The following is a 14424-nucleotide window of genomic DNA, read 5'->3' as shown; positions in this document are numbered from 1 at the left end:
TATTTAGGCTTGTCAACTGAAGATCGAGAATACTTTAAATGAAGAAAAGCCACTTAAATGGCCTTCTGGCCTCTCTATGCAATTAATAGCCCAAAGATTTTAGCAGCATGCGCTTCCTGTACTTGAAACACACCATGTACCTGGAAGTGAGGAAATGTGGTTAAGCAGAGAGGAAGGATTCTTAGATCGGATGGAAGCGAAGTGAGTTTAATCTACATATAATAAGAAACAAATGTGGTGGTAAATTATACTATTCTGCTGTACAGGTCGTCCTCAACTTACAATCATTCATTTAGTGACTGTTTGAAGCTACAGTAGCATTAAGATGACCGGTCCTCGCACTTATATCACAGGATCATGTGATCAAGTTTTGGGGGCTTGGCAATAGGCATGAATTTACAACAGTTGCAGCCTCCTGGGATCATATGATCCCCTTTTGCGATCTTCCCAGTCAGTTTTCAACAAGAAAAGTCAGTGGGGGAAGTCAGATTTACTTAACTGTGTGATTCCCTTAACAACTGCAGTGATTCTCTTAAAAACTGTGGTTAAAAAAGGTTGTAAAATCAGGCAGGACTTACTCAACAACCATAAGTCGGGAACCCTCCGTATAAACGAATAAAATAAACTACATGAATTCTTGACCAATAAAAAATAAAGGGAGAAAGGTTCAGTCCAAACCTTTCAGATTTCCGATTGTCTTCTTTCTACCGTGTTTCCATTTTGCCTACATATACCACAGGTTGAACTTGCCCATCAGTGTTGTCTTCAAAAAGCATAAAAGAAGTGTACACATCAGGGGAAGTGACAAAATAGTCATATCTGTGAAGGCATTCCAATTTTTTTTCTACAATGTTTTTCAGCCTGGGTACCTTTAAGAAGTGTGGACATCAAGTCCCAAAATTCATGCTGGCTAGGGAAGCTGAAATCCATACATCTTAAAGCTGTCAAAATTGAGAAAATGTGCTTGGGAACTCTTGCTTTTATACTTTTGTTTTAAAGATCAAGGTTTATATTGTGTAGTGGGTTGTGGACCGCATGGCAATGAGGAGGCAGATGAGTACCACATGTCAGCTCTTTATTTGTGGTAGGCGTGTACTGAACAAAGGGGGTTACCTGGACCCCTTATATACTTGGCTAGGTGATGCTCTAGCCCAGGGGTAGGCAACCTCGGCTCTTTTATGACTCATGGACTTTAACTCCCAGAATTCCTGAGTCAGCTGACTCAGGAATTCTGGGAGTTGAAATCCATGAGTCATAAAAGAGCCAAGGTTGCCTACCCCTGCTCTAGCCAATCCATCCATCCATCCATATCTCCCGGCGAAACCCTCTCAGCCAATCCAACCACAGCACAGCGCCCCCTGATGGTACCTGCAGAGCTGCTGCTCACACCCCATACATAACAGTTTACATTTTATAAATTTTAATTCTGTGCTTGTACATAAACTCTTCCAGAGATGCAGGGAATAGGGAGAGGGTCCAGATCCTTTAAGAGGTAAGCATAATTGCCAGATTTACAAGAAAATCCATTTCACTAACATCCTTTGATTTTTTGTTTTTTTAGGAACAAAAGTAAGGAGAATTAATCTAATGATTTTATTCCTGATCATTTGGGAAAAATCATAGGACTTGGCAGGGTGTTTACTCACACAAGTATGATTGAAGTTGTTATCACAGACTCACAAACAAGGAATACGTAAAGAACAATTTCATTGTATTCTGCTAGACGTCTGTCTTCCACTGAAGAAGAGAGAAATCTTTTTTAGCTTTTTGTTAACAAGAAGCTCAGCATGGGAGCAAGGAATCTTCACAGTAAGTTAATAAATGGGTTGCTTAACCAAGATTTCTCAATTAGACCATAATTTGATGGGCTCATTTTCAAGTCATAAGCACTTTCCATCACAAAAATGGTGTTTTGTTTTAGAGTCTTGCGTGAACCCACATAAAATTTAATGCTGGAATAGGGTATCTTTCTGCCCCATCAGTATATTGGCCCAATTGCCTAAAAGGGCATCTTTAAACGGGAGCAAGAAGAGAGGAATACAGATAGTTCCCAACCTATGATTGGTCACTTTGCGACAGTTTGAAGTTATGACGGACCAAACTTAGGGCTAGCCTTCCATCCTTCTGAGATGGGTAAAATGAGGTCCCAGATTGTTGTGGGAGATACACCGACAGTGTAAACTGCTTAGAGCAGGGGTGTCAAACTGCCAGCCTGTGGGCTGGATGCGTCATGCCAAAACTGCACCCACCCCAGCTCTGTCAATGGGAAAAATGTCGTGATACGTCATGACCAGTGGTGGGATTCAAATATGTGAACAACTGGTTCTCTGTGTGGATGCCACTTCTGGAAATCCATTCTGGGCCTAGGCAACAAAAAAATAGCTACCGGTTCTGCCGAAGTGGCGTGAACTTGCTGAATCCCACCACTGGTCATGACACGTCACGTGACGTGGTGAGTTTGATATCCCTGGCTTAGAGAGTGCTATAAAATACTATGAAGTGGTATATAGGTAAGTGCTATTGCTATTGCTACTTACAACCCAGATTCCAAGTTCTGACAGCCCCCAAGTCATGTGATTCAAACTTTGGGTGCTCAGCAACACAGCTGCATTTGCACCATCCCACAGTCATGTGATTGCATTCTACAATGGTTTTGCCAAAAATTGCACTAACTTCCAGTTTTTGGCGAAAGGGGCTTCTTATTTTGTATTTGTGGTGGCCTCTCCTTAATTGTGCATGAATGAATCGTAATCTATTCATGCACAAGGCATATCAGATTAAAGAATCTTGCTAACATTTATGGCTAATATGTCAACATATCTGGAGTGGGAAGACTATTTCAAAAGGCAATGAGTTGAGACACAGAATAAAGCAAAAATCACCCTTCCCTTTCTCCATCCATACCTCCGCAGACCTCTCCATCAAAACACTGTGTGGTGATACGCAGACATGTCCAGCAGTCCAGAATAGGTCCTTCTATCACTGCTGCAAAAAAAGAATGTCAGAGTTGGACTTCAAAAAACAATCCTCAAAGCATGCATAGTCTAAATCAGTGGTGGCAAACTTATAGCTTTTTTGTAGGCACGTGCGCCATGCCCCGAAGATGGCAACTGTCCCTCTTTAAACAACCGCCTGCTAACTCACCGAGGTCCCATGTGTCCGGATGCATCCCGGCACAGCTGATTTTCCTCCCCCCGGTCCCATCCTTCCTGGCCTCGCATGTCCTCCTTTTCCCAGGCATGATCCACTGCATCGCCTCCTCAGCTGTCGGCCATCCATCCAGCTCAGAGGTGGCTTCTCTGGACTGCTGGCGATGGGTTGCAGAGCCCCAGAGTGCGCCTGTCGAGGGGCCAGCATGCTGTGGCTGCTGACGGACACCGTCAGCCCCCATGCGCTCGCTGGCCTCTGTGTGCGGGGGCTGATGGTGTCAGGCAGCAGTCACCCCGGCCCCTGCCTTGCCCCATGGCAATGGCACCCCCACCCTGCCTCACCTCACCCCACAGGAGGAGCCTCCTGCCTATCCCCCCCACCTGCCAGAGACTCCCTGGATCTCCCCCAACCCTGCCCACTGCCCACAGGCGTCCCTCTCCACGAGCAACATTGAGATTACCACACGCACCTTGGCCACACCCACCCAATCTGCCATGACTACCACAGCCACACTCGCCCAGTGGGCCACGCCCACCCAGCACCTGGTGATAAATAAGTGGGTTTGGGGTTGCACTTTGGCACTCGGTCTCTAAAAGGTTCGCCATCACTGGTCTAAATCAATGTTTCCCAACCTTGGCCACTTGTGTGGACAGCATAGCTAGCTGGGGAATTCTGGGAGTTGAAGTCCACGCAGCTTCAAGTGGTCAAGGTTGGGAAACACTGGTGTAAGTAATGAGTAACTGAAGACGTGAGGGTCAAAACTTGTCTGATACTTACTGCAGTCCTCTGAACAAGCTAGATGGTGCAAAGAAAAAGAAAAGAGAATTGTTTTAGAGATTGAAAACTCTAAGAGACTTTTTCCTAGCTAATGCATGGTTGATCCAACATGCTCAGAAGTACAGAATGCTAAGCAAGTAAGAAACTCAACAATACGGTATCAAGACAGTGGTCCACGGCTGTCTTGTAGCCATAGGTTTTCCTCCAAGGGACAATCTTGATATTGGCATCTTCTAAATAAAATATATATTGAACTGATGGGTGAATGAAAACCTAAGCTAGAGTACTAAGGAAGGGCACTGAATAATATATTGAATATTTGGATTTTGGCAAAAATAAACTCCAACTCTTCCCCACCATCACCACCTGGCTCCAAGGCACTGGGGAACCCTACATAAATCTTGTTTCATTGATGACAAAGTTCCACAATTTCCATAAGGAAAAAGCCATCTTTCTGCCACAAAAGAAGAGTAAAATTCAAGATGGCGGCTATAGTTGCAGGCATCATTTGAACTTTTTCAACATAGGGCCATTGACCCCCCGGCAGATACCCCCCAGTTTCTTGCTGTATTAGAAAAGGAGCTCTGAGAAGGGAGGACGGGTTCAAAAGGACACACAACCTGCGAAGCACCTTCTCCAACCTGCCTTTAAAGGGAAATCAGGGTTTGGATGGGGCTGTCTTCTGCTTGGGTTTCCCTCGTCCCCTCTCGTGCAAATGCTCTGATATTTTTACCTAACTATAGATTTGGAGATACCATTTTTTCCCAATCCAATATGGCTAAGATGCTTCTTTTGGATCCCCTTATCTGCACATCACCCCATTTAACCTGCAGTATTTACTATAAAAATAGAGCAATGTTTTCCAACCTTGGCACTTTTAAGATATGTGGATTCCAACTCCCAGGATTCCCCAGCCAGCCAAGCTAGCTGGGGAATCCTGGGAATTGGAGTCCATACTTCTTAAAGGTGAAAACACTATCATAGTTATTAAATTTGCAAAAATGTGTGCGTGTGTGTCTGTGTGTGTACACATATATACAATGGAGATGGGATGGGCTGGAAGTTTTGCCTCCTCTTTTTCACTCTTCAGGATTGGTACCAAGATCAGCAAATTTCTCCAGAATCTGGTGAATCTTCTTTCTCAGGGTAAAGCGGAGCTGGTACATAGAGAGCTGCCACAGAAAAACCCCTAAGAGGAAGGTTAGAAGAGGAGAAAAATGGAAGATAAGATGATTCTGAATAAGACTGGGTTGGAAAAGATTCAAAAGTACCAATAGAATAGATTATTTGTAGCTCAACAGAGTTGGACTGTGGGGTCCTTGGTGCTCTCTGAGCTTGGCTGTTTTCTTGCAAATGATGTTATCTAGTTAGGTAATGAAATGTCTTCAAGAAAACAATCAAGCTCAGAGAACACCCAAGGACCCCACTAATTCAGAAGCGTTCCACAACTTATGTGACTGCAGATGTCTGTGTTTTAGTAAAACAGCCTGTCTTTGAATGAGGATGGAGGGAAGTAAAGTAAGCAGATGGTGCTGCTTCAAGGAATTCAATCCCAGAATTTAGCACAACACTTAAAGCAATGGCACCTTTTTCAAGGTTTGTGTAGAAGTCTGGAAAAAAAATATGGGCTGCTTTAATAAGAGAGAGGTGCTGCCTTCGTGCTAAGTCTGAAGCCTTTCTGAATAACTTTGGATTCAGACGTAGCCTTTTCAATTCAGATTCCTTGTGGGCAGGACTCTAATTTCATTATGATCACTCTGAGCTAAGAGCTGGAGGAAAAATGGCTTTTTTCCTTCTCCAGCAAGACATTTATCTCTTGAACACAGAGATAAGCTAAATTCATTTTCAACAGAATAGTTTTTGCTAGTTGATTGTGGGGAGATGGGGTGAAATTAATAACAAGGACAGGTGATTTACATATCTACTTGGGTTCATAGCATGATACAGTGGTTAAGGTTTTGGTCTAAGATCTTTCAAAACAACGGTCAGGTGGACCCAAAATACGTTGGGGATCAATGGAGGCATCTGATTTGAGGCTGTTGTCCACAGAGGCTAAGTTGTTAATCCCTCTCTTACTGTGTTGTGAGGGCAGAACCATTTGTGTTCTATTTAGTAAACTATGTTTTAAAATATTATGCATCGACGCTGTATTTGAATCCATTCATTTAATGAAGTGTGGGAAGAATCCAGAGAAAGAAATATTTTGGGAAATATTAAAAGGGAGAATATTATATTTCCCCAAAGGATCTTAAAAGGCAGAAACCAACCCCACTCCCCAAGTCTCTCTGACCCAAACAGAAACCAGGTCTGCAGAAATGCAAATGTGATAATCTTGTCAGAAAGATTGGAGCCAGGAAGCTTGGATTAGAAAGACAAAGATGCCTAGAATCAACAATCCCTCACACCAAAAAAATTTAACACAGGACATAGTCATCAGCGACAGCCCCAGGGAAGCAGGATATGACCTTTGGGATTAGGATTAACCCACCTCCATCAGAAAACCAGAAAGGCACACTCAGACTCAGGTCGAAGTTCATGCCATGGGAACAACTCCAAACAAAAGCCCCAGAAGTTATAAAAACCCACCACTCCCTGCTATTTATGGTCAGCTTTCCCAGAGCCATCTTTGTGTCTGGCTTTCCTCTTCAATAAACTGCAACCTTCTTTCTAAAGCAGTCTCCATTTTGTTTATTCCCAGCTTGGACTGGGCCCTGATGAAGATTTTTCTTTCAACAGAGGCAATGACTGAGGCCACATGATTTAAGACAAGATTAAGAGTGGAGTTTTCCTAGTGATTTCAAGCTTCCAGCATCTCTCACTAGTGACCAGGTTGATTTGTAGCTGCCAGAAGATGTAATGCAGCAATATGGATGATGAGTTCTAATCTCTTTATCTTCTTTATTATCTTTATCTTTATTATATTTATATACCGCCCTTCTCCCGAGGGACTCAGGGCGATAAATAGGGCACATAAAAATACAGAATACAAAAATTAAAAAAGAATTAAATAAGAGCCCAAGCTAAAAACAGTAGAATAATAAAAATCCCCAATAAAAACCCCAGCACATCCCCCATCAGGCCAGGCCGGCTTGCTCAAATAGGTAGGTCTTCAGGCCACGTCGGAAGGAGCGAAGGTCAGATGCCATCCGGAGCTCAACTGGCAGCTGATTCCATAAAGCCGGGGCGCCCACAGAGAAGGCCCTCCCCCTGGGAGCCACCAATCTCACTTTAGGCATGAAAGCTGGCCTGATGGCTTTGGACCAATCACCAGGAGACTGTGAGTTCTAATCCTGCCTCAGGCACAAAAGCTGGCTGGATGACTTTGGGCCAGTCACTGTCAGCCCAACCCACCTCACGGGGTTGTTGTGGGAAAAATAGGAGAAGAAAGGAGTATTAGGTATGTTTACCACTAAATCTGCCGGCATCAAGCTCCCTGCGCCCTGTGCGTTCCCACAGAGAGGGCCTCCTCAGGGTGCCACCGGTCAGAGAATGCCGTCTGGTGGCCCCCAGGGGGAGATCCTTCTCTGTGGGCGCCCCGGAGCTATGGAACCAGTTACCGGTTGAGCTCCGGACGGCGCCCGATCTGCGCTCCTTTCGCCGCGATCTGAAAACATACTTGTTCGAGCAAGCCGGCCTGGCCTGAGGGGGGATTGGTGGGGTTTTTATCATTTTTATTGGGGTTTTTATTATGTATCAATTGTATTTTAATCGGGCATGCATTTAATTATTTTTTAATTTTTGTAAATTTCTGTGTTTTATTCTTGCCCTGTACACCGCCCTGAGTCCTTCGGGAGAAGGGCGGTATAGAAATGATAATAAATTAAATTAAAATTAAATAAATAAGGAGCACCACGAGTTTCCAACCTCTGGTTATGGAGTCGCTTTAGTAATTGCATTCATAGAGATAATCAACAAGGGATTATTTCCTGAAGGCAGATTGCACCCACAGTTCACACTCAGTTGCAACCCCTACCCAAGTTTCTTCTTGCTCACCTTTCCACTGCCTACTTTTGATGGTTCTTAACTGGTTAATAATGTGTAATTTGATCGCCATCACTCCTCGGACATCTGCAAAAAAGACATTCACAGATGTCACCCTGTAATCCTGACCTAATCTCAACCCTTCCCGGCCCTGAAGATTACTCTCCTTCTGGTCGCACCTAAAATTCGCTCGTAATTCCTCCGAAGGAAGGTGCCGTGCAAATCTGCCAAGGCTTGGATGTGCCGTGTAATCAGGGAATGGCGGTTTGGCAGGTCATCTGGCAGGGTCTCCTTCAGCAGAGACACCACCCATTTCAAGAAACGGGGGTCGCACTGAAGGCAGCTGGCCACCCCCTGGAGGGATAAGAGCCCTAAGAAGAAAACCAGCAGAACCTGGAGCACCATGACATGGCCAAGAGTTTACAGGATTGTAAACTGTCCCAAGGCAGCCTTTTTCCTGAAGTCTCCAATCACAGGAGAAAGTCTGCCTCCGTGAGCCAAGGAAACGTTGCCGAGGAGAAAGAACAAATCACCAGGCGGTGGGTGTGAGCATTTGTGATGCTAGGAATAGAACAGGAAGTGATGTTCCATGCTGTATAGGCCATTGCTGATGTCCCCTCGGCACAGGAAGTGCTCCTTTTGATTTCTGGTTCCCATGGCTACAGCCTCTCTGCTTGGCTTGCTTCTATGGGCTGTCCCCATGCAGCTGGCCGGTACCTGCCTCCGTTGCTGGCCAGATGCTGCTGCCTATTTTATTTATGATGCTAACTTGCTGCTGCAACAGGATTCCGCAGCCTCTGATCAGCTGGGGACACTTTTCCTGGGGAACGCCAAAGAGCTTGCTTCGTATGGCAGCGGATATTTGGGTATATAGAATTAAGGGAAATGCTGAGCAGGGTCGCCTCCGATAGGAACTTCTGATGAGTGTCAAATGCCCATTTCTGAATCACAGACTGTGCCAGGCTGAGGTACAAACTCTGGTTTTGACGTCTGTTTTGTGCTAGAGGCTCTAAGAGAAAGCCTGAGAAGAAGAAATAAGTGCTTTTAAAGAAACCCAACCACCTAATTATATGAATGAATGAATGAATGAATGAATGAATGAATGAATGAATGAATGAACAAATGAATGATCAATCAACCTTTATTACAGGTCACAAATTGACAAAACTGCCCCAGTACTTTGAACATTGTAATGATTTTATTGAGTAGTTTGTAATATAGAAATTGAGGTTGATTAAAATGTGCCACAGTTAAAAATGTGTTTTTTGGCCTTCTAAAACATCAGTGATAACAGAAGGTAAGAAAATAATAACACCTTAATGTATCAGAAAGCAGTTCTGCCTTTTTCTCAAATTCAGCTCATTGGATTATCGTCGTTTAGGAGAAGTGCATCAAAATGTAGGCGGTTCACAGTAGTTACCATCTAACGAAAATTTTAGGCTGCCTCTAAACGTTCATAACGGGTTGATTACGGATTTCATTGGAGCAGACAAATTGATGTCAGGTCTTTACTAAACCTGGACAGAATGTATTAACAGAACACAATACATGGGCCAGAGCCACTTTCAACAAGCAATGTATAAAACACTTGTACATCTACATACAAAAAGAATCAAGTTTACATAGTACAGCACAGATACTAAAAACATTGAAGAAATCATCCAGCAGAAACTGACACACGATAGCAAGCTAGTTTATACAGGTGGTTCTCGACTTACAACTGTTCACTTAGTGACTATTCAAAGTTACAACAGCACTGAAAAAGTGACTTGTGACCATTTTTCACACTTATAAACATTGCAGCCTCCCCACGTCACGTGATCAAAATTCAGATCCTTGGCAACTGACTCATATTTATGATGGTGGCAGAATCCCAGGCACATGTGATCTCCTTTCGCGACCTTCTGTCAAGCTAGGTCAATGGGGAAGCCAGATTCACTTAACAACCATGTTACTAATTTAACAATTGCAGCGATTCATTTAACAACTAGAGCAAGAAAGTTCATTAAATGGGGCAGAACTCATTTAACAAATGTCTCACTTAGCAACAGAAATGTTGGGCTCAATTGTGGATATACGTTGAGGACTACCTGTATAAGATTTCCAGCCAATCAGGAATTCTAAACAGAGGCTAGCCTGAATTTGAGAAAGTTATTGGTGATTTCATTAAAAATGTGCATGACTTGAAAAAAAAAGAAACAAATATTCCAGTTTTTAAAAACATAACACAAAATCTGTTTGCTAATGGCTTGGGTCCGGGATATCTGAGGGAACACCTGCTGCCGGCATCAAGCTCCCTTCGTCCTGTGCACTCCCACAGGGAGGGTCTTCTCAGGGTGCCGCTGGTAAAAGATTGCCGACGGACAATACCCAGGGGGAGGGCCTTCTCTGTGGGTGCGCCTGCCCTTTGGAACCAGCTGCCTGTAGAGCTTAGGACTGCCCCTGACCTTCGCTCATTCTGCCGGGACCTGAAGACCTGGCTCCGGGATATCTGAGGGAACACCTGCTGCCGGCATCAAGCTCCCTTAGTCCTCTGCGCTCCCACAGGGAGGGTCTTCTCAGGGTGCCGCCGGTAAAAGATTGCTGGCGGACAATACCCAGGGGGAGGGCCTTCTCTGTGGGTGCGCCGGCCCTTTGGAACCAGCTGCCTGTAGAGCTTAGGACTGCCCCTGACCTTCGCTTATTCCGCCGGGATCTGAAGACCTGGCTCTTTGAGCTTTCTGGCCTGGACTGAGAGTATTAACTGGGGTTTCAATTGTATTCTAATTGGGGTTTTTATTTCAAAGTTAATGTAATCATTTTGTTTTTAATTTTTGCAATTTGCTGTATTGTTTTTTTAAAAAACCTTGTGAACCGCCCTGAGTCCTACGGGAGAAGGGCGGTATATAAGTCTAATAAAATAAATAAATAAATAAATAATTCACTCCAATGAAGGACTCAGCTGGGGATGCTTCCTGAGGAATATTGCTGCATGCATATTCCAGATGTTCCACAATGCATTCGTTAAATGTGGCAAAAAAAAACCAAAGCAAGCATCCCACAGCTTCTCATGTGCCTCAGCTGATCTGGGTGTGTCATAGAAAATAGCCAAATTCTCAGCCTTGGTTGAGAAAACGGGGACCCTTTGCAGACAAATCAGCCATAAAAGGATCCCTCCATTAAATATATAGTCCTACGCGAATGCAAAGTATGTTTGTGTTGGTTTAGTTCTGGGTTTAGCATGAGTGAACAACACACAAGCTGAATGACCTTCAATCAGCTTGGCATCCTTACTGTGTTTGGCCATACTGACTGAGAATGCTAGGCATTGCAATCCTAGCATTTTTTTAAGAATGGTAAGTTGGAAAAGGCTCCATTACATAGTAGGATAAGTTTTAAGTTAGTCCTGGTCAGTTGTGACAGAGCGGAAGAGCGTGCTTGGAAGATCTTATAAAACAAGATTCCACAAACAACATCTTGTGTGCCTCCCTCTGTTCGCAGAACGAGAAGATATGGAACGGGAGGCTGGCAATCTCTTTCATCATCTTGAACTAATTATACAGAAAAGTCAAAAAAGTAGGATATTTTTCAGTCTACAAATTGCTTGTGATCTCATGCTAATATGGCATCTCCTAACACAGTGTTTCTCACCCTCGACGACTGTGGTTGAAGTTGTGGACTTCAACTCCCAGAATTCCCCAGCCAGCTAACCAAAATCTTAAAGTTGCCAAGGTCAAGAAACACTGTCCTAACATGTTCTGACTGTCAAGAAATTTGTCTCTGTTTCAAGAAAATTAATAACATTCATAATATTTTTCTTCAGTCAGAAAGGTATGAAGTTCAGCCTGCATGCAGCCGGCCCCAGGAGACTCATGTTATGTAACTAAAACACAATGACAAAACGGCCTAGTTTTCAAGATTCAGGTAGTTTTACAGCTAATCCTCATTCGATGTTACAATGGCTGTTTGCCCCCCTCCCCCATCATTTTGGATGTTCGGCAACTGGCCCAGATTTATGGCCATTTGTAGTGTCCCAAGGTCATGTGACTATAATTTATGGTTTTTTTGTCAGAAACCAGCATTTTCTTCTGGTTTCCAGCAAAAAAAAATCCATTGCAGACAATGGGTTTGCTTAACAACCACAGCATTCATCTAACGACTGTGGCATTCGCTTTACAACACCATGCTTACTTAATGATGACCGCCACAAAAAAGATTGTAATTATCAGGCATTGTTATGTGGTGACTTGCTTAACAACTGGCATGATGTTGTTTTGATGATTGTAATTCCAGGCTCCACAATTATGGCTGTAGGTTTGAGGACTAGCTGTAAAGGATTGGGAATAGGTGGCTACTGAGAGATCTACAGCCATCCTCACTGTTAAATCTCACCCTAAAACAGGTTTATATATTTTACTCATCAGAATGGAGATTATCCATTGTGGAGCCATCATGAATGTCCCCTTTTGGTCTTTCAAAAAGTCAAGAGGCTTAATTGTGGCTTCCATCTCTTAAATATTATCCATGCCTTAATTAAACTCATACAGTGTTCAATTTTTGGTGGGCAGGATTTTAACTGTATCAACCAATGCAATTAAGAATTCCAGGTGAGAATTTTAGATGCTCTAGATCAGGAGTATCCAACCTTGGCAACTGTTAAGACTTGTGGATTTGAACTCCCAGAATTCCCTAGCCAGTTTCTAGATCATCATGAAATCCAAAATCAAATTCCAACTTCCAAATTCCCTTGATTAATCTAAGCAAACTGTGCATTAATTACCTCTTATTGCAGGTAATTTATTAGTGAAAAATCCAATTGTTCTTTCAAGAAATTTTAGTAATCTCTTTTACAATACTTGACTTAATCATTATTTGCACTACATTCACACAGCCTGAAGCAGCTGCTCGTTCCTTTATAACTCAAAAGTCTTGGCCTCTATTGTCTCTTTTCTTTTTACCCAAAGATCATGAAGTCCTGATGAAGGAGGCAGAGTTGGAAAAAGCAAACTTTATCAAGCGTTTGGAAGAAGCATCTAATCTTTTTGTGAAGGAAAGTAGGTGGCTTTTCTGTATTATTATTATTATTATTATTATTATTATTATTATTATTATTATTATTATTATTATTATTATTATTATTATTATTATTATTATTATTATTATTATTATTATATGCTTCCATTTCTGTTCATTCAGAAAGCAGTCACATGGTGAGCCAGATCCTTCTAAGACAAAACTGTCTTCTTGTGAGGAACAGATATTTTTTATACATTAGTCAAGCAAGAAGATCTAGCCTTCAGGAATCCAAGATGAATAAAACAGATCCCTTATGATACCAGTTCTTTGAATCAACTCAGCTCTGAGGGGGAAAAATATTTTTAAAGCTTTTGAGGAATTAAAACATTTGTGCTTGTGCTTCATGGTAGGATACTCAGCTGAAGCCCTTGTTATTCAGCAGAGTTGATCCAGATGTAATTACTGCTTTTGAAATTCCAGGGTAGTTTGACCAGAGCCAGTTTGTTTTAATGGTTAAGACGTTAGGCTAGTCCAGGGGTAGGCAACCTTGGCTCTTTTATGACTCGTGGACTTCGACTCTCAGAATTCCCCAGCTAGCCATGCTGACTGAGGAATTCTGGGAGTTAAAGTTTATACCTCTTAAAGTGGCCAAGGTTGAGAAATATTGATTTAAAGCAATGAACATGCCAACAGAGACAACTTAAGACATGGGGTGGGAAATAACTTTGGACAGGATACTGAATTTGTGACCAGGAGTGAAAGAAATTTGCTGGAATTCATGCTCTGATGCTCATCGCTTCTCTGTTTTATGTCTTCACAGTCTGCAGTTTTTCCTGTGGTGAGTCCATCTGCCTAAACAGGGCAGAATCCTGTTTGATCCAAGAAACCCTGTTTCGAAAGAAGTTTCCATGATCCTGTGTGTGAATCTTTGTCTATTATCAGCCGTGGGGCACATTGGTTCCTCCTAACTGCAAAATGAACTCTCTATTCTGCAGAGCAGGGCAAAACAGTCTTTCCAGCAGCCATCCTGTTGGGGCTGAAATCCCATTATACGTGGGTTCACCCTGCCCACTCTGGGGCTTGCAAAAGCAGAATTCTAATTTGAAATAAGCCTAACAGTGTTTCCCCACTTAATACCTCCAGAAGCATTGGACAATTCACACAAGCCTTGGTAGGAGAAGGCTGGCTGAGAATTAAGGGAGTTAACATATGGAGAAATGTTACAAATACAGTGATGTCTATATAGGATCATAGGCTGGGCACATAAGCCAGGTGCTGCAGGTCTACATCTGTTCTCCACCTCTTTATTTGCAGTCTCTAGGGCTGAAATTTGTCAGCAAATCTGCAAATAATAGCAGCACATTTTTCTTTGCTTTCTTTCCCCCTTAAAACTTAGCAAAATGGATGCCTGCCTTCTTCAAGGAATGCACCTAATTCAATTTCTAGAACATTCAAAAAAAGAGGGACAAAGGGCCAGAAATTCCTGCCCCACCCACTTGGCCTTCTAGCCTCCAAAACAAC

The 14424-nt window shown here is 42.9% G+C and overlaps 1 protein-coding gene across 1 annotated transcript; it reads right to left on the bottom strand.

Moving 5' to 3' along the window:
- Positions 1-82: 82 nt before the first annotated feature.
- On the bottom strand, positions 83-8313 carry IZUMO3 (IZUMO family member 3; the record flags this gene model as incomplete). The annotated part of the gene is made up of 7 exons (XM_081345896.1): positions 83-140; positions 1647-1737; positions 2905-2985; positions 3928-3945; positions 5027-5116; positions 7921-7995; positions 8088-8313. The coding sequence occupies 7 exons, from the start codon at positions 8311-8313 to the stop codon at positions 83-85; spliced, it is 639 nt and encodes a 212-aa protein (XP_081202022.1).
- Positions 8314-14424: the final 6111 nt, after the last annotated feature.

The sequence above is a fragment of the Vipera berus genome, assembly GCF_964194415.1.
Source record: "Vipera berus genome assembly, chromosome: Z".
In the NCBI taxonomy this organism is placed as follows: domain Eukaryota; kingdom Metazoa; phylum Chordata; class Lepidosauria; order Squamata; family Viperidae; genus Vipera; species Vipera berus.
Note: the sequence above shows the minus strand (reverse complement) of the source record. Positions and strands in the feature narration are given on the sequence as shown.